Genomic DNA, 25576 nt, shown 5'->3' on the forward strand with positions numbered 1-25576 from the left:
TCCGGAAACGTGTGTCGGTAGCTAGGGAAACAACATGGCTGCGGGATCCAGCCGTGCGGACAGCGAGCTACAGAAAGAGTTAATTTGTGCCATCTGCCTTGACTACTTCAACGACCCCGTCATTCTGAAATGCGGACACAATTTCTGCAAGTTCTGCATCCTGATGCACTGGGAGGAGAACGGAGGAGAGGACGTCGGTTATCAATGCCCCGAGTGCCGAATGGTTTGTTGTGGTTCAACGCCAGCTACCGTTCTATCTTATCAGCTGTTGGCTAGCTAGACAATTTTCTTTGTCGTCTTTTGAATGCTCGAGTTAATCGTAGCAAGTGTAATTTGCAATGCAGTTTCCGTACCTAATTTAGGCGTTGCCACTGGAATTGGAATAACGTTAGAGATGAGTTAAAACGCCGACAATGCTGAAAACGCGGAGCCTTTGTGTTGTAAATTAGCTTGGTAGCTAAACTAGGTAGTGTGGCGTTTATTCAAGCCAACATGTAATCACGGCCGAATCTCAACATGCCATGCATCTCTGTGACGAACTAGCTACTGTACTGTCTACTTTCTCTTGAACGGAAGAACCGCACACTGCTCTTGTCAGTATCACAAAGTATAAACGAAGTTATACCGGAAAGAGTAGTGTGCGGGTCTTTATTTTTATCTTTAAGGTATCGTTGAATTTTTCCCGCGCACCTACAACGGGCACACTCAGATGCAGGAGTGCTTTTCCTGTTTTTAGTCTCCCATGTCAAACATGTCTTAGACACTATGTATTACCTGTGATAAGGCGAGGGCTGGGCTAGCCCATTCAGACGCGAACTACTTTTAGCACCTATTGATGAAGGTATCTTCTTTTAAGAGCCCGACGTTTGTTCTTAATGTAAACACGCATCGAGCCGACCGTGGGCGAAGGTAACCCGGAGGATACATTTTTTCTCCAGAACTAGGGCTGGGCATTACATAGTTTTAAGGTATACGTGTATGGATCCACATACCTGTATGGATTTTTACAATACCATCTATATAGGTATTTTGATATAACTGCAAAAATAAATGAACAGTTCTATTACATGTCATTGGACTACTTCTGTCAGTTTTGTCCTAGGTTGGTTGAGTATAAAACCATCAGAAGGGAGAAAACCCATTTAGAATGTATTTGTCATCCTAGTGCAGCGTTTCCCAAACTCTGTCCTCGGGACCCATGCACTACTCATAAAACATATTTAGAACTTTAATTATTTTGAAATGTAAAATATAGTCAAATACCACCATACCGTCAAAGATATTGTGATACACACTATATATACAAAAGTATGTGGACACCCTTCAAATTAGTGGATTCCTCTATTTCAGCCACACCCGTTGCTGACAAGTGTATAGAATCGAGCACACAGCTATGCAATCTCCATAAACAAACATTGGCACTAGAATGGCCTTACTGAAGAGCTCAGTGACTTTCAACGTGTCACCGTCATAGGATGCCACCTTTCCAACAAGTCAGTACGTCAAATTTCTGCCCTGGTAGAGCTGCCCCCGGTCAACTGTAAGTGTTGTTATTGTGAAGTGGAAACGTCTAGGAGCAACAACAGCTCAGCCGCAAAGTGGTAGGCCAAACAAACTCACAGAACGGGACCGCTGAAGTGCAACACTCATTACAGAGTTCCATACTGCCTCTAGAAGCAACGTCAGCACAATAACTGTTTGTCAGGAGCTTCATGGAATGGGTTTCCATGGCAGAGCAGCCACACACAAGCCTATGATCACCATGCGCAATGCCAAGCGTCGGCTGGAGTGGTGTAAAGCTTGCTGCCATTGGACTCTGGAGCAGTGGAAACGCGCTCTCTGGAGTGATGAATCACGCTTCACCATCTGGCAGTCCGACAGACGTATCTGGGTTTGGCGGGTGCCAGGAGAACGCTACATGCCCCAATGCATAGTGCCAACTGTAAAGTTTGGTGGATGAGAAATAATGGTCTGGGACTGTTTTTCATGGTTCGGGCTAGGCCTCTTAGTTCCAGTGAAGGGAAACCTTAACGTTACAGCATACAATGACATTCTAGACGATTCTGTGCTTCCAACTTAGTGGAAAAAGTTTTGGGAAGGCCCTTTCCTGTTTCAGCATGACAATACCCCCGTGCACAAAGCAAGGTCCATACAGAAATGGTTTGTCGAGGTCGGTGTGGAAGAACTTGACTGGCCTGCACAGAGCCCTGACCTCAACCCCACCAAACACCTTTAGGATGAATTGGAACGCCGACTGCAAGCCAGGCCTAATCGCCCAACATCGGTGCCCGACCTCACTAATGCTCTTGTGGCTGAATAGAAGCAAGTCCCAGCAGCAATGTTCCAACATCTAGTGGAAAGCCTTCCCAGAAGAGTGGAGGCTGTTATAGCAGAAAAGGGGGACCAACTCCATTTTAATGCCCATGATTTTGGAATGAGATGTTCGGTGAGCAGGTGTCCACATACCGTTGGTCATGTAGTGTATTTTGGTCATATCGCCCAGCCCTACCTGTGGTTGTAGCAAGCTAACAGTGTTTGCATAACTGTCTCCACTAATTAGGTACCTTTTCATAGTAACAAGCTAAAAGTGTTTGCCTAACTGTCTCAACTAATTCAGTACCTTTTTCATAGTGATAGTAGAAAAACTAAAAGTTGTGTGTTCTGAACTTTTGTCTTTCTCTGTAGATATTTAACAAGATCAGCTTCACCAAGAACTACCTGGTTAAGAACCTTGTTGATAAGCTGAGTGATTTGGAGTGTCTGAATCCCTGTAAGCAGCCGGCTCCATCCAAACATGTCAAACTAGACGGGAAATGCGACAGGCATGGAGAGGAGCTGAAGCTCTACTGCCACACCGACAGCAAACCCATCTGTGTGGTGTGCAGGGAGTCCCGGGCGCACAGGTAACAAATGTTACAGGGTATAGTTTCCCCTGACACCTACAGATCTAGGATCAGCTTTCCCTACCCTAAATTCAGAAACCCACAGCAAAACATTTTGTGTAATTGTGTCAGCTGCTTGATTTCAGTTCTGAAGGACATTTTATCATGTGAAGAGAGAGCCTTGAAAATGTTCATCTTGTCTTTGGTGTCATAAACAATCCTTTGTTCCTGCCTGTGCCTGGTAAATATATGAGGGGGGCGGGGGGGGGGCGTCATGACCTCCTCCTTAAGATAAGAGACGGTGCCAGACACATGCCGTAACCAACCCTATGAACTAGGCCTATGTAACGTGTCTGTAAGCAGTATATAAGAGATCTAACGGGACTGCCACGACAGAGGTCCTGACCGACGTTCACTATGGTGCATCAAGTTTGTTGGAACCTCTCCAGCTAACTGTTAATAAACAGTGATTGACTTTGAGAGTCCAGGGTCCTTAATGTCTTAAATTCATTTATCTGATTAGTTAGATTAGAGTTTAGATTAGATTAGCCTTAAGTCTTAAAATGTCTTAAATTCAGTTTTTAAAGGTCGGAGGTGACGGAGATGACTACAGTGTTTCCTGTGTATTGAGTCGCTGGTTAACTGTTGCCACGCAGCAAAACAATGTCACATCAAATAATACTGGAGGCCACTTTCAAGATGTTGGAGAGCCATCCGACCACATGTTGGAGAGCTATCCAACCACATGTGCACCTCTGTGTGTGTGTGTGTGTGTGCACCATTCTTCCTGCAATGACAGTATCTGCCCTGTCCCTGTTTCGCTGCTGGCTCTCACTCCCACTCCTGCCTTTGCACACGGAGTGAAGGGAGAGATGCGTTCTGATAAGTGGAAGCATACTGACAGTTGAGCAACATTTCTAAATGTAATTGCAGGAAAGACACCGTTTTTAAAACAACTACTCTTACTGTTAAAAAGAGTCTTAGCTTTATGTGAGTATAATTATTTCTCAACTGTCAATATAGAGGAAATAACACCGCTTGACAGAGTATGTCATTGAGATCAAAAGCCTGCATGCACACCCAGTGGCCTAGCTCTCCAGGTGGAGAGTTGAACACGTGTTTTATACATTAACAGTGCTGTATATTTGACTGTAAGGCATTTCTTCACAGTGGTATCATTATGGTATTGAGTGTCATTATTCTGAACACTTAGTTTGTGGTCTAGCTAATGAGAAGCAGGTGGGCAACCCCATGTTTCAGCCATCTATAGCCTAGCCACTATGCTACTACGTCTGTCAGGCTACAGGAGAATGCTCATGGCTAAAATAGCACACCTGCCTGATATGAGCCATGTAGGCTATAGCCTTTGGTGACAGACAGCCCTAAAAATACTACTAATGCCAACATGGGCGTATTTCTGGAGAGGGATATTAGCAGGTGTGTGGCGGACGCAGACCTCAGAATTGGTATTAAATTGCATTCCAAGTTGCATTATAAGGCACTGCATCGCAGTGCTAGCTGTGCCACTAGAGATCCTGGTTCGAATCCAGGCTCTGTCGTAGCCGGCCGCGACCGGGAGACCCATGGGGCGGCGCACAATTGGCCCAGCGTCGTCCAGGGTAGGGGAGGGAATGGCCGGCAGGGATGTAGCTCAGTTGGTAGAGCATGGCGTTTGCAACGCCAGGGTTGTGGGTTCGATTCCCACGGGGGGCCAGTATGAAAAAATAAAAAGAATGTATGCACTCACTAACTGTAAGTCGCTCTGGATAAGAGCGTCTGCTAAATGACTAAAATGTTAAATGTAAATAAGGTATAAGTTTAAAACTTCATGAACATACAGAAAAAAATGTCACATGTGTAAATAAAGGGAGAAAAAAGGTAAGGGAACAGAGAGCGAAAAAGAAGTAATAGAAAAATAATAACACAAGGAATAAATACACAATGAGTAACGATAACTTGGCTATAAACACGGGGTGCCAGTACCGAGTCAATGTGCAGAGGTACGAGGTAGTTGGGGTAGACATGTACATATAGGTATAAAGTGACTAGGCAACAGGATAGAGAAAACAGTAGCAGCAGCATATGTGATGAGTCAAAAGGGTCAATGCAGGTAGTCCGGGTACCTATTGGTTAACTATTTAGCAGTCGTATGGCTGGGGGGTAGAAGCTGTTCAGGGGTTGGTTCCAGACTTGGTGCACTGGTACCGCTTGCCGTGCGGCAGCAGAGAGAACAGTCGTATGGCTTGGGGGGGTAGAAGCTGTTGGTATATCTCTTGTGTATTTCATTTTATTCCTCTCGTGTTACTGGGTGATTCTCATGAAACCAGTTTTAAGATGTCTGTAGCACATTGACTTACAAAACCATGGTGAATCTGAAAAAATCAACTATCATTCTGAGGACTAAGATGTCTAAGTGTCTTATTTTAAATACATTTGACTGAATTTTGTATTTTGAAAAAATCTAATTTACACTGAACAAAAATATATAAAGGTAACATGTAAAGTGTTGGTCCCATGTTTCATGAGCTGAATATTTCTTTCCCCCCCCCAGAAATGTTACGTACACACACAAATACTATTTATCTCAAATTTTGTCCACTTTTGTTTACATTTTTTACATTTTAGTCATTTAGCAGACGCTCTTATCCAGAGCGACTTACAGTTAGTGCATACATTATTTAATTTTTTTTAACCCACAACCCTGGCGTTGCAAACGCCATGCTCTACCAACTGAGCTACATCCTTGCCGGCCCATTCTCTCCCCTACCCTGGACGACGCTGGGCCAATTGTGCGCCGCCCCGTGGGAGTAAACATCCCTGTTAGTCAGTATTTCTCCTTTTGCCAAGATCATCCATCCAGCTAACAGGTGTGGCGTATCAAGATGCTGATCAAACAGCATGGGGGCAATAAAAGGCCACGCTAAGGGCCTAATGAATTAATTTCAAGTGACTGATTTCCTTATATGAACTGTAGCTCAGTAAAATCTTAGAAGTTGATGCATGTTGTTTTATATTTTTGTTCAGTTTTATTTTAATAAGACACAAGTTGCTGTAGTTTGTCCATAAATCATGAAAATTGTATACTAGTTTAAGTTTTCATTAAACTATAATATTTATTACTTACAAACAGTGTCTGTGGACATGTCTCATTATCGTAACACTTTCAAGTTCCTGTAAAAACTCCCAATTTAGTTTTAAAAGTTTTATTTACCCATAATGCATCATCTAGAGGAGTAGTCCTTAGATGAGCACAAGTTAATTTATTAGCTTATATGCCTTCAGAATGAGGTTCTAATTCTCCAACACCCCCTTTACCCCACTTGGACTTCTCATTACTGAAACGGCTAAAGATCTCAAATTGGGAAAAAAGTCTGATTTAATTGTATAATTTAATTTGAAATATTTTTTATTTTCAGTTTTTTTAAGTCAGGCCTTTTCATTAGGGGAGCAGTGTTAAAAAATATTAGAAATATTGATTTGTTTATTACTTTTTTGGACTTCGAAAACTCTTACAGTGTTGGTAAAATGCATAATATCTGATCAAACATTTGTTTCCACACTATCACTGGTTTGATCAGAGTTTACCCTCCTATTATTTCACCACTATCACTGGTTTGCAGTAGAAGTTGACAGTTAATCACTGATCTAGGGACACATTATCCTACCCTCCCTCAAAATCTTCTCTTTGCGCAATAGGGTGGATATCACCAAACTGACGGTCCCAAGGCAAACCAAGTCCTTAATAACATCACCATGCTCCCTTGTCCTTTCAGACACCATGATGTGGCTCCTGTACCAGAGGTCCTCGAGGATATGAAGGTGAGGTCAAAGAGTTGAGGCACGAGGACACAACATGCTGTTGTTGCCGTGAAAACGATTTGTTGTTATGGTTCTTTTTAAAGGAATAATCTGCGATTTGCTACATCCAGTTTGGGATATTTCAATTAATTATATGATTCTTGACGAATATAACTTCTGAATGTCTCATGAGCTTAGTTCGACTGTCGTACCCCATCAGAACCCCAAATAGAAGCTTGTTTTACTACATTGTTTGTAAACAATGCAGTTGTATATAAAACTGTAGAGCCTCAAAACATGGTTAAAACTATAATTTTTGATATCATAGATGATCAGTCCTTTAATCTATAGCTCTGTCTATGAATTTGAGTGGTTACGTTTCTCCAGCCCCGTCCCTCAGCTGTTTACTAAAACAGCGACGTGGTGTCTGCTTTGTTATTGTTTGAACTGCAGATTGCCCTTTTTTAAGATTGATTGAGTGGTTGAACACACTAAAGTGTGTGTGTGTGTGTGTTTCTCTCAGAGCGAGCTGCGTCTCAGGCTGGTGGAATTAACATGGCAGAAGACTGTGTGTACCAGAGTGAAAGCTGTGGACGAGCAAACCAAGAATGAAGCCAAGGTACACAGCTGGGCTCTGGATATACATAGATATATTGTTGGAATGCCAGTGAACTCATATATATATATATATATATATATATATATATATATATATATATATATATATATATATATATATATATATATATATATATATATATATATATATATATATATATATATACTGCTCAAAAAAATAAAGTGAATTTTAATTTTAATTTATTTCACTTTTATTTAACCAGGTAAGCCAGTTGAGAACAAGTTCTTATTTACAACTGCGACCTGGCCAAGATAAAGCAAAGCAGTGCGATAAAAACAACAACACAGTTACATATGGGGTAAAACAAAACATAAAGTCAAAAATACAACAGAAAATATATATACAGTGTGTGCAGATGTAGCAAGTTATGGAGGTAAGGCAATAAAATAGGCTATAGTGCAAAATAATTACAATTAGTATTAACACTGGAATGATAGATGTGCAAGAGATGATGTGCAAATAGAGATACTGGGGTGCAAAAGAGCAAAATAAATAACAATATAGGGATGAGGTAGTTGGGCGGGCTAATTTCAGATGGGCTGTGTACAGGTGCAGTGATCGGTAAGGTGCTCTGACAACTGATGCTTAAAGTTAGTGAGGGAGATAAGAGTCTCCAGCTTCAGAGATTTTTGCAATTTGTTCCAGTCATTGGCAGCAGAGAACTGGAAGGAATTGCGGCCAAAGGAGGTGTTTGCTTTGGGGATGACCAGTGAGATATACCTGCTGGAGCGCATACTACGGGTGGGTGTTGCTATGGTGACCAATGAGCTAAGATAAGGCAGGGATTTGCCTAGCAGTGATTTATAGATGGCCTGGAGCCAGTGGGTTTGGCGACGAATATGTAGTGAGGACCAGCCAACAAGAGCGTACAGGTCACAGTGGTGGGTAGTATATGGAGCTTTGGAGACAAAACGGATGGCACTGTGATAGACTACATCCAATTTGCTGAGTAGAGTGTTGGAGGCTATTTTGTAAATGACATCGCCGAAGTCAAGGATCGGTAGGATAGTCAGTTTTACGAGGGCATGTTTGGCAGCATGAGTGAAGGAGGCTTTGTTGCGAAATAGGAAACTGATTCTAGATTTAACTTTGGATTGGAGATTCTTAATGTGAGTCTGGAAGGAGAGTTTACAGTCTAACCAGACACCTAGATATTTGTAGTTGTCCACATACTCTAGGTCAGACCCGTCGTGAGTGGTGATTCTAGTCGGGTGGGCGGGTGCAAGCAGCGTTCGGTTGAAGAGCATGCATTTAGTTTTACTAGTGTTTAAGAGCAGTTGGAGGCTACTGAAGGAGTGTTGTATGGCATTGAAGCTCGTTTGGAGGTTTGTTAACACAGTGTCCAATGAAGGGCCAGATGTATACAAAATAGTGTCGTCTGCGTAGAGGTGGATCTGAGAGTCACCAGCAGCAAGAGCGACATCATTGATATACACGGAGAAAAGAGTCGGCCCAAGAATTGAACCCTGTGGCACCCCCATAGAGACTGCCATAGGTCCAGACAACTGGCCCTCCGATTTGACACATTGAACTCTATCTGAGAAGTAGTTGGTGAACCAGGCGAGGCAGTCATTTGAGAAACCAAGGCTATTTAGTCTGCCAATAAGAATGCGGTGGTTGACAGAGTCGAAAGACTTGGCCAGGTCGATGAAGACGGCTGCACAGTACTGTCTATTATCGATTGCGGTTATAATATCGTTTAGGACCTTGAGCGTGGCTGAAGTGCACCCATGACCAGCTCGGAAACCGGATTGCATAGCGGAGAAGGTACGGTGGGATTCGAAATGGTCGGTGATCTGTTTGTTAACTTGGCTTTCAAAAACTTTAGAAAGGCAGGGCAGGATGGATATAGGTCTTTAACAGTTTGGATCTAGAGTGTCACCCCCTTTGAAGAGGGGGATGATCGCGGCAGCTTTCCAATCTCTGGGGATCTCAGACGTTACGAAAGAGAGGTTGAACAGGCTAGTAATAGGGGTTGCGACAATTTCGGCGGCTAGTTTTAGAAAGAAAGGGTCCAGATTGTCTAGCCCAGATGATTTGTAGGGGTCCAGATTTTGCAGCTCTTTCAGAACATCAGCTGTCTGGATTTGTGTGAAGGAGAAGCGGGGGGGGCATGGGCAAGTTGCAGCGGAGGGTGCAGAGCTGGTGGCCGGGGTAGTGGTAGCCAGATGGAAAGCATGGCCAGCCGTAGCAAAATGCTTGTTGAAATTCTCGATTATTGTAGATTTATCGGTGGTGATAGTGTTTCCTAGCCTCAGTGCAGTGGGCAGCTGGGAGGAAGTGCTCTTATTCTCCATGGACTTTACAGTGTCCCAAAACTTTTTGGAGTTAGTGCTACAGGATGCAAATTTCTGTTTGAAAAAGTTAGCCTTTGCTGGAATACTTAAACAACACAATGTAACTCCAAGTCAATCACACTTCTGTGAAATCAAACTGTCCACTTAGGAAGCAACACTGATTGACAATAAATGTCACATGCTGTTGTGCAAATGGAATAGACAACAGGTGGAAATTATAGGCAATTAGCAAGACACCCCCAATAAAGGACTGGTTTTGCAGGTGGTGACCACAGACCACTTCTCAGTTCCTATGCTTCCTGGCTGATGTTTTGGTCACTTTTGAATGGTGGCAGTGCTTTCACTCTAGTGGTAGCATGAGACGGAGTCTACAACCCACACAAGTGGTTCAGGTAGTGCAGCTCATCCAGGATGGCACATCAATGCGAGCTGTGGCAAGAAGGTTTTCTGTGTCTGTCAGCATAGTGTCCAGAGCATGGAGGCGCTACCAGGAGACAGGCCAGTACATCAGGAGACGTGGAGGAGGCCGTAGGAGGGCAACAACCCAGCAGCAGGACTGCTACCTCCGCCTTTGTGCAAGGAGGAGCAGGAGGAGCACTGCCAGAGCCCTGCAAAATGACCTCCAGCAGGCCACAAATGTGCATGTGTCTGCTCAAACGGTCAGAAACAGACTCCATGAGGGTGGTATGAGGGCCCGACGTCCACAGGTGGGGGTTGTGCTTACAGCCCAACACCGTGCAGGACGTTTGGCATTTGCCAGAGAACACCACGATTGGCAAATTCGCCACTGGTGCCCTGTGCTCTTCACAGATGAAAGCAGGTTCACACTGAGCACATGTGACAGACGTGACAGAGTCTGGAGACGCCGTGGAGAATGTTCTGCTGCCTGCAACATCATCCAGCATGACCGGTTTGGCGGTGGGTCAGTCATGGTGTGGGGTGGCATTTCTTTGGGGGGCCGCACAGCCCTCCATGTGCTCGCCAGAGGTAGCCTGACTGCCATTAGGTACCGAGATGAGATCCTCAGACCCCTTGTGAGACCATATGCTGGTGCGGTTGGCCCTGGGTTCCTCCTAATGCAAGACAATGCTAGACCTCATGTGGCTGGAGTGTGTCAGCAGTTCCTGCAAGAAGAAGGCATTGATGCTATGGACTGCCCCGCCCGTTCCCCTAGCCCTGAATCCAATTGAGCACATCTGGGACATCATGTCTCGCTCCATCCACCAACGCCACGTTGCACCACAGACTGTCCAGGAGTTGGCGGATGCTTTAGTCCAGGTCTGGGAGGAGATCCCTCAGGAGACCATCCGCCACCTCATCAGGAGCATGCCCAGGCGTTGTAGGGAGGTCATACAGGCACGTGGAGGCCACACACACTACTGAGCCTCATTTTGACTTGTTTTAAGGACATTACATCAAAGTTGGATCAGCCTGTAGTGTGGTTTTCCACTTTAATTTTGAGGGTGACTCCAAATCCAGACCTCCATGGGTTGATACATTTGATTTCCATTGATAATTTTTGTGTGATTTTGTTGTCAGCACATTCAACTATGTAAAGAAAAAAGTATTTAATAAGATTATTTCATTCATTCAGATCTAGGATGTGTTATTTGAGTGTTCCCTTTATTTTTTTGAGCAGTGTATATACACATACATACAGTCGTGTTCATACATATATCCTCCAGTTAGACTGACAGTCATGTGTTCATATATCCTCCAGTTATACTGACAGTCATGTGTTCATTTATCCTCCAGTTAGACTGACAGTCATGTGTTCATTTATCCTCCAGTTATACTGACAGTCATGTGTTCATTTATCCTCCAGTTAGACTGACAGTCATGTGTTCATATATCCTCCAGTTAGACTGACAGTCATGTGTTCATTTATCCTCCAGTTAGACTGACAGTCATGTGTTCATATATCCTCCAGTTATACTGATAGTCATGTGTTCATATATCCTCCAGTTATACTGATAGTCATGTGTTCATATATCCTCCAGTTATACTGATAGTCATGTGTTCATATATCCTCCAGTTAGACTGACAGTCATGTGTTCATTTATCCTCCAGTTATACTGATAGTCATGTGTTCATATATCCTCCAGTTAGACTGACAGTCATGTGTTCATTTATCCTCCAGTTAGACTGACAGTCATGTGTTCATATATCCTCCAGTTATACTGATAGTCATGTGTTCATATATCCTCCAGTTATACTGATAGTCATGTGTTCATATATCCTCCAGTTAGACTGACAGTCATGTGTTCATTTATCCTCCAGTTAGACTGACAGTCATGTGTTCATATATCCTCCAGTTAGACTGACAGTCATGTGTTCATATATCCTCCAGTTAGACTGACAGTCATGTGTTCATTTATCCTCCAGTTAGACTGACAGTCATGTGTTCATTTATCCTCCAGTTAGACTGACAGTCATGTGTTCATATATCCTCCAGTTATACTGATAGTCATGTGTTCATATATCCTCCAGTTAGACTGACAGTCATGTGTTCATATATCCTCCAGTTATACTGACAGTCATGTGTTCATTTATCCTCCAGTTAGACTGACAGTCATGTGTTGCAGATGACCATTAGGTGATGCCAGTATCTTTTCCCCGTGTTATCACGTCTTCCAGTTAAAAAAGCTGAAGCTGAAGGAGAAGATTGAGGAGGATGTAGGATCTCTGGTCCAGTTCCTGCTGGATGAGAAGGACGACTTGCTGGAGGTAAGTTATAGACATTATATTATCTCTCACACCACTATTATTATAATAATAATATATGCCATTTAGCTGACACCTTTATCCAGAGGGAATTAGTCATGCATGCGTACTTTTGTTTGTGTGGGTGGCCACAGCGGGAATCAAACCAACAATCCTGGCGTTGCAAACACTGCTTTACCAACTGAGCCACAGAGGACCCTGTTTCAGTATTACTAGTGTTAGTATTCAAACATTTATTCACAGTTACTTTTTGCATGCTGATGGTTTTGTTAGGTACCGTACAGTAGTGTTCTCAAATTTCATCTGCTTTTTATTTAATCAACTAAGAGATGGCAAACCATATCGAATAGTATACTCTGTGTAGCCTAATGGTTAATTGGTATACTCTGTGTAGCCTACTGGTTAATTGGTATACTCTGTGTAGCCTAATGGTTAATTGGTATACTGAATACTTTGGTTCACATTGGGCTAATTTGCATATAGCAGCAGCAAAATAATAATGAGATTATTCAGAAAATTGTCATGAGAGTTCCAACAATGTAATAATGTTGAATTGTCCATCCTTAGGCTCTGGATGCTGAGGAGGGGGCTGTCATAGGGGTGATAGATGAGAACCTGAGGTGGGTGGAGACTGAGGTGGTAGCTGTGGACAAACACATGGCCCAGATACACAACCACATCAGAGGAAACACCAGCTTCGAGGTTAGTTTGTCACACACACACACACACACACACACACACACACACACACACACACACACACACACACACACACAGAGAGAGAGTTGGATACACACACACACACATAGAGTTGGATACACACACACACACAGAGTTAGATACACAGGTACTGTGGCAGGCAGGTCCTGCACCAGGGTGTAGTACACCAAGCACGCCAGCTGGGGGAGCTCCTACGCAACACCAGAGGACTGATAGCCCCACACACACACACACACACACACACACACACACTCTCTCACAGTTTCTGTCCTGTCTGAGATGGTTGATAGAAAATATGCTACAGGGTTTACGGGATTTTCTGAAGTGTTCATGTAAAGTTAACCAGGAAAAGGTTTACTGAGAAGGGTTCATGTAAAGTTAACCAGGAAAAGGTTTACTGAGAAGTGTTCATGTAAAGTTAACCAGGAAAAGGTTTACTGAGAAGCCCCAGACATTTAGTCTTCTAGTTTCATGTTACTGAGGTCTTGATGAATGTAGCATGTCAAGCCTCCCCACTTTTTCTATGGTCAGACTCATAGAGTTGGCTAGAAGTCTAAAAACCAGTTTTAGCATGGGCAGCGCCATCGAGGGCTTTCACAATGAGTCAACTGGATGGGACTTGCTATTTAGTTCAGAAAAGGTCTCAGAATTCTCTCCAGGCCTGTTGTCAAATGACTAAACATGGTGGTTTTAGCTTAGCCCTGTGCAGAAGCTGTGGTAGACGGCACACAAGACGCGCTTCCCCATAGCCTACCACAGTCTACCACCGCCGGGATATAGGTGCCCGTTTGGAGAATCCACACCATTATACAGTCCGGATGGAAGGACAAGGAGTTACGGATTACAGATATGCCTTCAGTAACAGAATTTTCAGAAACGTATAGGCTGTTTTTATTTTCCTGCCTTCTAGGACATTCTATATAGGGCTTGTTTTCGCTGTGTGAAAGAGTTTGTGTCTTATCTTCTGTCTGTCTCTCCACAGAGCATCACTGAGACGTACAAAAAGTAAGTTGTCCGTTTTCTTTTGATTCATCGTGTTTTCTCATGTTCAGCCTGTAGTCTGCGTCTGGTTTTCCCATGTTCAGCCTGTAATCTGCGTCTGGTTTTCTCATGTTCAGCCTGTAATCTGCGTCTGGTTTTCCCATGTTCAGCCTGTAGTCTGCGTCTGGTTTTCTCATGTTCAGCCTGTAATCTGCGTCTGGTTTTCCCATGTTCAGCCTTTAGTCTGCGTCTGGTTTTCCCATGTTCAGCCTTTAGTCTGCGTCTGGTTTTCCCATGTTCAGCCTTTAGTCTGCGTCTGGTTTTCCCATGTTCAGCCTGTAATCTGCGTCTGGTTTTCTCATGTTCAGCCTGTAATCTGCGTCTGGTTTTCCCATGTTCAGCCTGTAGTCTGCGTCTGGTTTTCTCATGTTCGGCCTTTAGTCTGCGTCTGGTTTTCCCATGTTCGGCCTTTAGTCTTGAGAAAAGGCCTTTTACTGAACACTCCACTATATCCCATGTTTTAGTTTCTATAACAGTTGACGGCCGTCTCCCCTCCTCCCTGTTACAGCCCAGTGAGGTAACATGGCCAGTATGACATTATATATATATAATCCAACCTCTCCTCTCCTCTTCCCTCCTCTTCCCTTCCTCTCCTCTCCTCTTCTCTTCCCTCCTCTCCTCTTCTCTCCCTTCCTCCCCTCTTCTCTCCCCTCCTCTCCTCTTCTCTCCTCTCTCCAGTCCTCTAAAGGTGAGCCCTCTCATATCATCTGTTAACTGTCCGGGTGACTGGATGAATGAGTTCTCTGGACCCCATCAGCTGATCTTGTGGAAAAGGATGATGCATGTGCTGCACACCAGTGAGTTTACCTGGACACAGACACAGACCCTCTCTTGACTGTTCTATTAACACGTCTATGTGCTGCACAGATGAGCTTCCCATCTAATCTACCTCTCCTTGTCTCCCCCCTCTCTCTCTCCCCCCTCTCTCTGACTTTGTCTCTCGCTCTCCCCCTCTGTCTCTGTCTCCCTCTTTCTCTGTCTCCCTCTTTCTCTCTCTCCTTTCTCTCTCTCTCTCTGGCCACCCCTCTCTCCCACACCCCCTCTACCTTTTCTCTCTCTCCCCCCTCTCTCTGTCTCTGTCTCCCTCTTTCTCTCTCTCCTTTCTCTCTCTCTGGCCACCCCTCTCTCCCACACCCCCTCTACCTTTTCTCTCTCTCCCTCTCTGTCTCTGTCTCCCTCTTTCTCTCTCTCTCTCTCTCTGGCCACCCCTCTCTCCCACACCCCTCTACCTTTTCTCTCTCTCCCTCTCTCTGCTCGTCCCCCTCCTCTCCTCTCTCTCTGGCCACCCCTCTCTCCCACACCCCCTCTACCTTTTCTCTCCCCCCTCTCTCTGTCTCGGTTCTCCCTCTTCCACCTCCTTCTCTCGTTCCCTCCATCTCTCTCTCTCTCTCCCCTCCTGCTCCCAGTGCCCCAGAACCTGACCCTGGACCCAGACACGGCCCACCCTAACCTGGCCATCACAGACTTCGACACCAAGGTAGAGGAGGTGCGTACACGTAGCCAGGAACCAGACCTGCCTCAGCGCTTCACCCGCTTCTGTGGCATCCTGGCCACCGCACAATACTCCAGCGGGCAACACTACTGGGAGGTACATATCTTTACATGTACTGTATAGTACATTTTATATATGTCTGATGACACTGTGTGTACAAGACACGTGAAGTATGTCATATTTTAGCAGACACTCTTATCCAGAGCTACTTATAGTCGGTGCATTCAACTTAAGCTAGCTAAGTCTTTTTTAATTTGGCGCTGTACTGCAGCATTTTGGATTTTGAGATCAAATGTTTCATGTGAGACGACAGTACAGAATGTCACCTTTTTTATTTGAGGTTGTTTTAATACTTACCCTCCAATAACAAAGTTACAGAGGCATAAATGTCGTGCTAAATTCCCCTGTTATTGGTAATGGTGAGAGATTAGCATGTTTTGGGGATATGATCTGTTCCTCTACCTTTCTCACTCATAATTTTTCACTATTCATTCATGACTATCTGTAATCATTAGGCTTGGGTGGTATCCAGATTTTCATACCGTCATAGTGTTCTTCTGCCATCCCAGGATTTACGGTATTACCGATACCGCACACAAGGGGGCGCAATTGAAAAAAATAAAAAAAGCCAATGAATGATTACCAGAATGCTAACAAAATTAGCAAAAGTAATAGTGAAATCACATAGACGCTGTTAGCTAAATGCTAACGAGTGAAAACAAAACAAACTAATTGCAAAGCCAGGCACATCCAGCTCATAAAGTTATACAAGCATAGCTAGTAGCTACCGAATGTCATTTTCGGTGAGTGTGAACATTTACAAGCGAAAGTGAACGAGAGAAATTGTGCAAATGAACAAAGTTGTGATGCATGCTTTTCTGAAGGAAGAGCAGCATGTGTACAGGAAGCAGAGGGGAGAAGAACAGAGGAGGGAAAACAACGCTCGTAGGAAGCACAGGGACAAAATGGCCGCTGTACTATCTCATACAGAGCTCTGACTTCTGGCAGAAAGCCATTATAAGATGATAATAACATATGCCATTTAGCAGACGCTTTTATCCAAAGCCACTTTCAGTCATACGTGCATACATTTAACGTATGGTTAGTCCAGGGAATCAAACCCACTATCCTGGCGTTGCAAGCACCATGCTCTACCAACCGAGCTCCAGAGGACCACCAGATATCTGATGGCAAACATTTTTAGTAATGAATTGTATACAAGTGTAACTTCATCACCTCATGTGGGCCGCACAACAGAGACTCACTGATAGATCTAGAACACTATGAACTCACCAGCAGAGACTCACTGATAGATATAGAACACTATGGACTCACCAGCAGAGACTCACTGATAGATATAGAACACTATGGACTCACCAGCAGAGACTCACTGATAGATATAGAACACTATGGACTCACCAGCAGAGACTCACTGATAGATATAGAACGCTATGGACTCACCAGCAGAGACTCACTGATAGATATAGAACGCTATGGACTCACCAGCAGAGACTCACTGATAGATATAGAACACTATGGACTCACCAGCAGAGACTCACTGATAGATATAGAACACTATGGACTCACCAGCAGAGACTCACTGATAGATATAGAACACTATGAACTCACCAGCAGAGACTCACTGATAGATATAGAACACTATGGACTCACCAGCAGAGACTCACTGATAGATATAGAACACTATGAACTCACCAGCAGAGACTCACTGATAGATATAGAACGCTATGGACTCACCAGCAGAGACTCACTGATAGATATAGAACGCTATGGACTCACCAGCAGAGACTCACTGATAGATATAGAACACTATGGACTCACCAGCAGAGACTCACTGATAGATATAGAACACTATGGACTCACCAGCAGAGACTCACTGATAGATCTAGAACACTATGGACTCACCAGCAGAGACTCACTGATAGATATAGAACACTATGGACTCACCAACAGACTCACTGATGGATATAGAACGCTATGGACTCACCAGCAGAGACTCACTGATAGATATAGAACGCTATGGACTCACCAGCAGAGACTCACTGATAGATATAGAACACTATGGACTCACCAGCAGAGACTCACTGATAGATATAGAACACTATGCCATTTAGCAGACGCTTTTATCCAAAGCCACTTTCAGTCATACGTGCATACATTTAACGTATGGTTAGTCCAGGGAATCAAACCCACTATCCTGGCGTTGCAAGCACCATGCTCTACCAACCGAGCTCCAGAGGACCACCAGATATCTGATGGCAAACATTTTTAGTAATGAATTGTATACAAGTGTAACTTCATCACCTCATGTGGGCCGCACAACAGAGACTCACTGATAGATCTAGAACACTATGGACTCACCAGCAGAGACTCACTGATAGATATAGAACACTATGGACTCACCAGCAGAGACTCACTGATAGATCTAGAACACTATGGACTCACCAGCAGAGACTCACTGATAGATATAGAACGCTATGGACTCACCAGCAGAGACTCACTGATAGATATAGAACACTATGGACTCACCAGCAGAGACTCACTGATAGATATAGAACACTATGGACTCACCAGCAGAGACTCACTGATAGATCTAGAACACTATGGACTCACCAGCAGAGACTCACTGATAGATATAGAACACTATGGACTCACCAGCAGAGACTCACTGATAGATATAGAACACTATGGACTCACCAGCAGAGACTCACTGATAGATATAGAACACTATGGACTCACCAGCACAGACTCACTGATAGATCTAGAACACTATGGACTCACCAGCAGAGACTCACTGATAGATCTAGAACACTATGGACTCACCAGCAGAGACTCACTGATAGATATAGAACACTATGGACTCACCAGCAGAGACTCACTGATAGATCTAGAACACTATGAACTCACCAGCAGAGACTCACTGATAGATATAGAACACTATGGACTCACCAGCAGAGACTCACTGATAGATATAGAACACTATGGACTCACCAGCAGAGACTCACTGATAGATATAGAACGTTGTGGACTCACCAGCAGAGACTCACTGATAGATATAGAACGTTGTGGACTCACCAGCAGAGACTCACTGATAGATATAGAACACTATGGACTCACCAGCAGAGACTCACTGATAGATCTAGAACACTATGGACTCACCAGCAGAGACTCACTGATAGATCTAGAACACTATGGACTCACCAGCAGAGACTCACTGATAGATATAGAACACTATGGACTCACCAGCAGAGACTCACTGATAGATATAGAACACTATGAACTCACCAGCAGAGACTCACTGATAGATATAGAACACTATGGACTCACCAGCAGAGACTCACTGATAGATATAGAACACTATGGACTCACCAGCAGAGACTCACTGATAGATATAGAACACTATGAACTCACCAGCAGAGACTCACTGATAGATATAGAACGTTGTGGACTCACCAGCAGAGACTCACTGATAGATATAGAACACTATGGACTCACCAGCAGAGACTCACTGATAGATATAGAACACTATGGACTCACCAGCAGAGACTCACTGATAGATATAGAACACTATGGACTCACCAGCAGAGACTCACTGATAGATATAGAACGTTGTGGACTCACCAGCAGAGACTCACTGATAGATCTAGAACACTATGGACTCACCAGCAGAGACTCACTGATAGATATAGAACACAATGGACTCACCAGCAGAGACTCACTGATAGATATAGAACACTATGGACTCACCAGCAGAGACTCACTGATAGATATAGAACACTATGGACTCACCAGCAGAGACTCACTGATAGATATAGAACACTATGGACTCACCAGCAGAGACTCACTGATAGATATAGAACACTATGGACTCACCAGCAGAGACTCACTGATAGATATAGAGCACTATGGACTCACCAACAGAGACTCACTGATAGATCTAGAACACTATGGACTCACCAGCAGAGACTCACTGATAGATATAGAACACTATGGACTCACCAGCAGAGACTCACTGATAGATATAGAACACTATGGACTCACCAGCAGAGACTCACTGATAGATATAGAACACTATGAACTCACCAGCAGAGACTCACTGATAGATCTAGAACACTATGGACTCACCAGCAGAGACTCACTGATAGATATAGAACACTATGGACTCACCAGCAGAGACTCACTGATAGATCTAGAACACTATGGACTCACCAGCAGAGACTCACTGATAGATCTAGAACACTATGGACTCACCAGCAGAGACTCACTGATAGATATAGAACACTATGGACTCACCAGCAGAGACTCACTGATAGATATAGAACACTATGGACTCACCAGCAGAGACTCACTGATAGATATAGAACACTATGAACTCACCAGCAGAGACTCACTGATAGATATAGAACACTATGGACTCACCAGCAGAGACTCACTGATAGATATAGAACACTATGGACTCACCAGCAGAGACTCACTGATAGATATAGAACACTATGGACTCACCAGCAGAGACTCACCGATAGATATAGAACACTATGGACTCACCAGCAGAGACTCACTGATAGATATAGAACACTATGGACTCACCAGCAGAGACTCACTGATAGATATAGAACACTATGGACTCACCAGCAGAGACTCACTGATAGATATAGAACACTATGGACTCACCAGCAGAGACTCACTGATAGATATAGAACACTATGGACTCACCAGCAGAGACTCACTGATAGATATAGAACACTATGGACTCACCAGCAGAGACTCACTGATAGATATAGAACGCTATGGACTCACCAGCAGAGACTCACTGATAGATATAGAACACTATGGACTCACCAGCAGAGACTCACTGATAGATATAGAACGCTATGGACTCACCAGCAGAGACTCACTGATAGATATAGAACACTATGGACTCACCAGCAGAGACTCACTGATAGATATAGAACACTATGGACTCACCAGCAGAGACTCACTGATAGATATAGAACACTATGGACTCACCAACAGAGACTCACTGATAGATATAGATCACTATGGACCCACCAGCAGAGACTCACTGATAGATATAGAACACTATGGACTCACTGATAGATATAGAACACTATGGACTCACCAGCAGAGACTCGCCGATAGATCTAGAACGCTGCGGACTCACCAGCTCCCGCCGTCTCATGTTGGGCTAATTACAAACAAACACGTGACTGGCTCAACTGTTCTGGGGAACTACGGTAAGCTTCATAATGTAAAATAATGTGACGGGTGAAATGAGGAACGCGATCTGCTTTACCTCCTAACGTATTGCACAAGTTGACTAGAGGTATTATCTTTAAAAGTATCTACAAAAATTCAAATTTATTTGAAAAACATCAAATAGTTAGCATTGACGGTATTGAAAAACCGTCCCGTGGCTTTTTCCAAATACCCCGGTAAACGATATACCGCCCAAGCCTAGTAATCATGGTAGCATCCACATTTAATGTAGAAGTGTTCAGAAACGTATTATATTCTTATTTACAATAAAAGTGACACACTACATTATTTACCAATCATTTCTATTGGGCACAGAATCATCTGAAACGCAACCAAAACAAACTGCAAATGCATCCAAAAAGTTTGTAGAGTCATTGTATGCTAGGAATATGGAACCACATACTAAACTTGAGTTCTTTAATACACTAGAAGATAATTTGTCCATATACTTATGACACCTTCAAATGGGGGGGACTTGATACATAAAGTCACTTTCATTTCTGAATGGTAAAACGTATGTATGAAAATACCTTCAAATAAAAGCTTGACATTCTGTACTGTAGCCTCATATGAAACATTTGATCTCCAATCCAAAATGGAGCCAAATTTAAAAGATCTGTCTGCACTAACCATGTTTCCATCCCACAGTTTTTATCACGACGGCTGTGATGGAAACCGGGAAGTTTCGCTACATGCTTATAAATGCCTACAGATAATTTGTTTGTTTGACATGGTGGGATCTTTTTGTGTCTGTAAAATTAATTATGCGAGAAATGGCGGCGGGAACAACTTTATGCGCACGTGCCAAGACCAGTGTAGGCACATTTGCTATTTAAACGCAGAGTGGAAAATGCAATGGAAACGCGTTGAACTTTTATTTTTTTTATTCGGTACATGAAATCTTAAGGTAAAAAGTCACTTTCGTGTCGTCACGTACTGATTTTTTTTTATTTATCTGCAACAAGTCTGTTTGGTGGAAACACCACTGGTGGCACATATTTTCTTCATGCGGATTTTAGAATATTCGCATGAAAATCTGTCGCCAATTCGATGGAAACCTAGCTAGTTTCCAAATGCATATTGCAGGTAGTGTACATCCTGATTTGGAAAAAATGACGATATTTGATCAGTTTCTAGACTGAAAGTTTTCCTGACCAAGATGCTTGATTTTGTATTTTTTTTAGGCGTGTTGCTAGCATCCTAGTGTAAATTCTAAGGGGTTGGGATAAAGCAGAAGCCACATTTTTATATCATTGGGCCTCGTGTACATGTGGAGAATTTAAAGGAATCTTAATGAAGAAAGGCAACAACAGTAATGTTTTTGGTGGTGGTTTCTTATTTCAGGTGGATGTGAAGGACAAGGGTGTGTGGTACCTGGGAGTGACGGGGGAGTACAGTCCCAGGAAGGGTTTCGTAAACCTGTGCCCCTCCTCCGGCTACTGGAGCCTGAGTCTGCAGGACAGGCTGTACGCTAACGAGGAGGACGCCAAGATACCTCTGGCCGACTACTGGAACTCTCCGCGGGTGGGCGTGTACCTGGACTACGACGCAGGCCGCGTGTCCTTCTACGACGCAGTCACCATGAAGAAGTTGTACATGTTCGACGCGTACTTCGAAGAGCCGGTGTCTCCGTTCTTCAGCCCGGGGAAGAACGATCCTGGGAGCAGACTGCAGATCTGTCATTACTACTGAGGCGGTGGGTGGGTGTGTGTGTGCCTGGGTAGACGATTAGGTCTACAGCAAACTCTCAGAGAGCGTGTGTGTGTGTGTGTGTGTGTGTGTGCCTGGGTAGACGATTAGGTCTACAGCAAACTCTCAGAGAGCGTGTGTGTGTGTGTGTGTTAGGCTACTCATTCCAGAGTCACTGTTGATGATGTATGGTCAACCATTCCAGCTGTGGGCTTTATGCCAGAACCCCTGGAGTGTTCTAGAATGGGACTAATTATACTGTGGCTTTATGCCAGAACCCCTGGAGTGTTCTAGAATGGGACTGATTCTACTGTGGCTTTGTGCCAGAACCCCTGGAGTGTTCTAGAATGGGACTGATTCTACTGTGGCTTTGTGCCAGAACCCCTGGAGTGTTCTAGAATGGGACTGATTCTACTGTGGCTTTATGCCAGAACCCCTGGAGTGTTCTAGAATGGGACTGATTCTACTGTGGCTTTGTGCCAGAACCCCTGGAGTGTTCTAGAATGGGACTGATTCTACTGTGGCTTTGTGCCAGAACCCCTGGAGTGTTCTAGAATGGGACTGATTCTACTGTGGCTTTGTGCCAGAACCCCTGGAGTGTTCTAGAATGGGACTGATTCTACTGTGGCTTTGGTGGGGGTTCCAAATGTTGTGATTGTAGTTTGAACAAGACCCCCCCCTTCCCCCATAGAATCCAATTTGAAATACATGTAGCGATGTGGAACTTAATACGTACTTACCACCTCCCTCTGGGTTTTAATGAAGTTATTTTTCCCCTTAACCATGATCTGGAATAATTCCTGGGTGGTTCTGTGGCACCACAGGGACACGTTGTGACTAATACAGAACATCACGTTGGAAAGACGGTTGCTTTGCTCCTAAAGGACACCAAGACACACCTTAACTAACATTGGGCCGTGCGTAGTTAATCACCCGCTGGGTATTGATGAATTGTGGCCGTTTCAACATGTAGAATCGTCGGGGAAATGAACAAAAAACGACAGCTGATATTCTGGTCAGAAGAGATACCACCCTCTGGTTCTAAACACTGGACTTCACGGTGTAGTCTCTACCACTGGACTTCACGGTGTAGTCTCTACCACTGGACTTCACGGTGTAGTCTCTACCACTGGACTTCACGGTGTAGTCTCTACCACTGGACTTCACGGTGTAGTCTCTACCACTGGACTTCACGGTGTAGTCTCTACCGCTGGACTTCACGGTGTAGTCTCTACCACTGGACTTCACGGTGTAGTCTCTACCACTGGACTTCACGGTGTAGTCTCTACCGCTGGACTTCACAGTGTAGTCTCTACCACTGGACTTCACGGTGTGGTCTCTACCACTGGACTTCACGGTGTAGTCTCTACCACTGGACTTCACGGTGTAGTCTCTACCACTGGACTTCACGGTGTAGTCTCTACCACTGGACTTCACGGTGTAGTCTCTACCACTGGACTTCATGGTGTAGTCTCTACCACTGGACTTCACGGTGTAGTCTCTACCACTGGACTTCATGGTGTAGTCTCTACCACTGGACTTCACAGTGTAGTCTCTACCACTGGACTTCACGGTGTAGTCTCTACCACTGGACTTCACGGTGTAGTCTCTACCACTGGACTTCACGGTGTAGTCTCTACCACTGGACTTCACGGTGTGGTCTCTACCACTGGACTTCACGGTGTGGTCTCTACCACTGGACTTCACGGTGTGGTCTCTACCACTGGACTTCACGGTGTAGTCTCTACCACTGGACTTCACGGTGTAGTCTCTACCACTGGACTTCACGGTGTAGTCTCTACCACTGGACTTCACGGTGTAGTCTCTACCACTGGACTTCACGGTGTAGTCTCTACCACTGGACTTCACGGTGTAGTCTCTACCACTGGACTTCACGGTGTAGTCTCTACCACTGGACTTCACGGTGTAGTCTCTACCACTGGACTTCACGGTGTAGTCTCTACCACTGGACTTCACGGTGTGGTCTCTACCACTGGACTTCACGGTGTAGTCTCTACCACTGGACTTCACGGTGTAGTCTCTACCACTGGACTTCACGGTGTGGTCTCTACCACTGGACTTCACGGTGTGGTCTCTACCACTGGACTTCACGGTGTAGTCTCTACCACTGGACTTCACGGTGTAGTCTCTACCACTGGACTTCACGGTGTAGTCTCTACCACTGGACTTCACGGTGTAGTCTCTACCACTGGACTTCACGGTGTGGTCTCTACCACTGGACTTCACGGTGTAGTCTCTACCACTGGACTTCACGGTGTAGTCTCTACCACTGGACTTCACGGTGTAGTCTCTACCACTGGACTTCACGGTGTAGTCTCTACCACTGGACTTCACGGTGTGGTCTCTACCACTGGACTTCACGGTGTGGTCTCTACCACTGGACTTCACGGTGTGGTCTCTACCACTGGACTTCACGGTATGGTCTCTACCACTGGACTTCACGGTGTGGTCTCTACCACTGGACTTCACGGTGTAGTCTCCCACTGGACTTCACGGTGTAGTCTCTACCACTGGACTTCACGGTGTAGTCTCTACCACTGGACTTCACGGTGTAGTCTCTACCACTGGACTTCACGGTGTAGTCTCTACCACTGGACTTCACGGTGTAGTCTCTACCACTGGACTTCACGGTGTAGTCTCTACCACTGGACTTCACGGTGTAGTCTCTACCACTGGACTTCACGGTGTAGTCTCTACCACTGGACTTCACGGTGTGGTCTCTACCACTGGACTTCACGGTGTGGTCTCTACCACTGGACTTCACGGTGTAGTCTCTACCACTGGACTTCACGGTGTAGTCTCTACCACTGGACTTCACGGTGTAGTCTCTACCACTGGACTTCACGGTGTGGTCTCTACCACTGGACTTCACGGTGTGGTCTGCCCTCTAAAAGCTGTGACGGGGAGTGTCTGCGTCCCAAATCTACCACAATGGTACCCTATTTCCTATATAGTGCACTGATTTTGACCAAAGTGGTTCACTACATAGGGTACAGAG

General features: G+C 44.5%; 1 protein-coding gene across 2 annotated transcripts; it reads left to right on the plus strand.

The window, feature by feature from the left end:
* On the plus strand, window positions 1–23468 carry trim47 (tripartite motif containing 47). 2 transcript variants are annotated; one of them, XM_041870509.2, is made up of 11 exons: window positions 1–223; window positions 2686–2903; window positions 6656–6701; window positions 7204–7299; window positions 12255–12344; window positions 12909–13043; window positions 14044–14066; window positions 14781–14899; window positions 15509–15690; window positions 22213–22564; window positions 23382–23468. In XM_041870509.2, the coding sequence occupies exons 1-10, from the start codon at window positions 35–37 to the stop codon at window positions 22558–22560; spliced, it is 1446 nt and encodes a 481-aa protein (XP_041726443.2). In that variant the 5' UTR covers window positions 1–34; the 3' UTR covers window positions 22561–22564; window positions 23382–23468. The 2 variants fall into 2 exon arrangements, with proteins under 2 accessions (XP_041726443.2, XP_041726442.2); XM_041870508.2 differs by lacking the exon at window positions 23382–23468 and having other exon boundaries at window positions 22213–23158.
* The last annotated feature ends 2108 nt before the right edge of the window (window positions 23469–25576 follow it).

The sequence above is a fragment of the Coregonus clupeaformis genome, unplaced genomic scaffold (assembly GCF_020615455.1).
Source record: "Coregonus clupeaformis isolate EN_2021a unplaced genomic scaffold, ASM2061545v1 scaf0838, whole genome shotgun sequence".
NCBI lineage: Eukaryota > Metazoa > Chordata > Actinopteri > Salmoniformes > Salmonidae > Coregonus > Coregonus clupeaformis.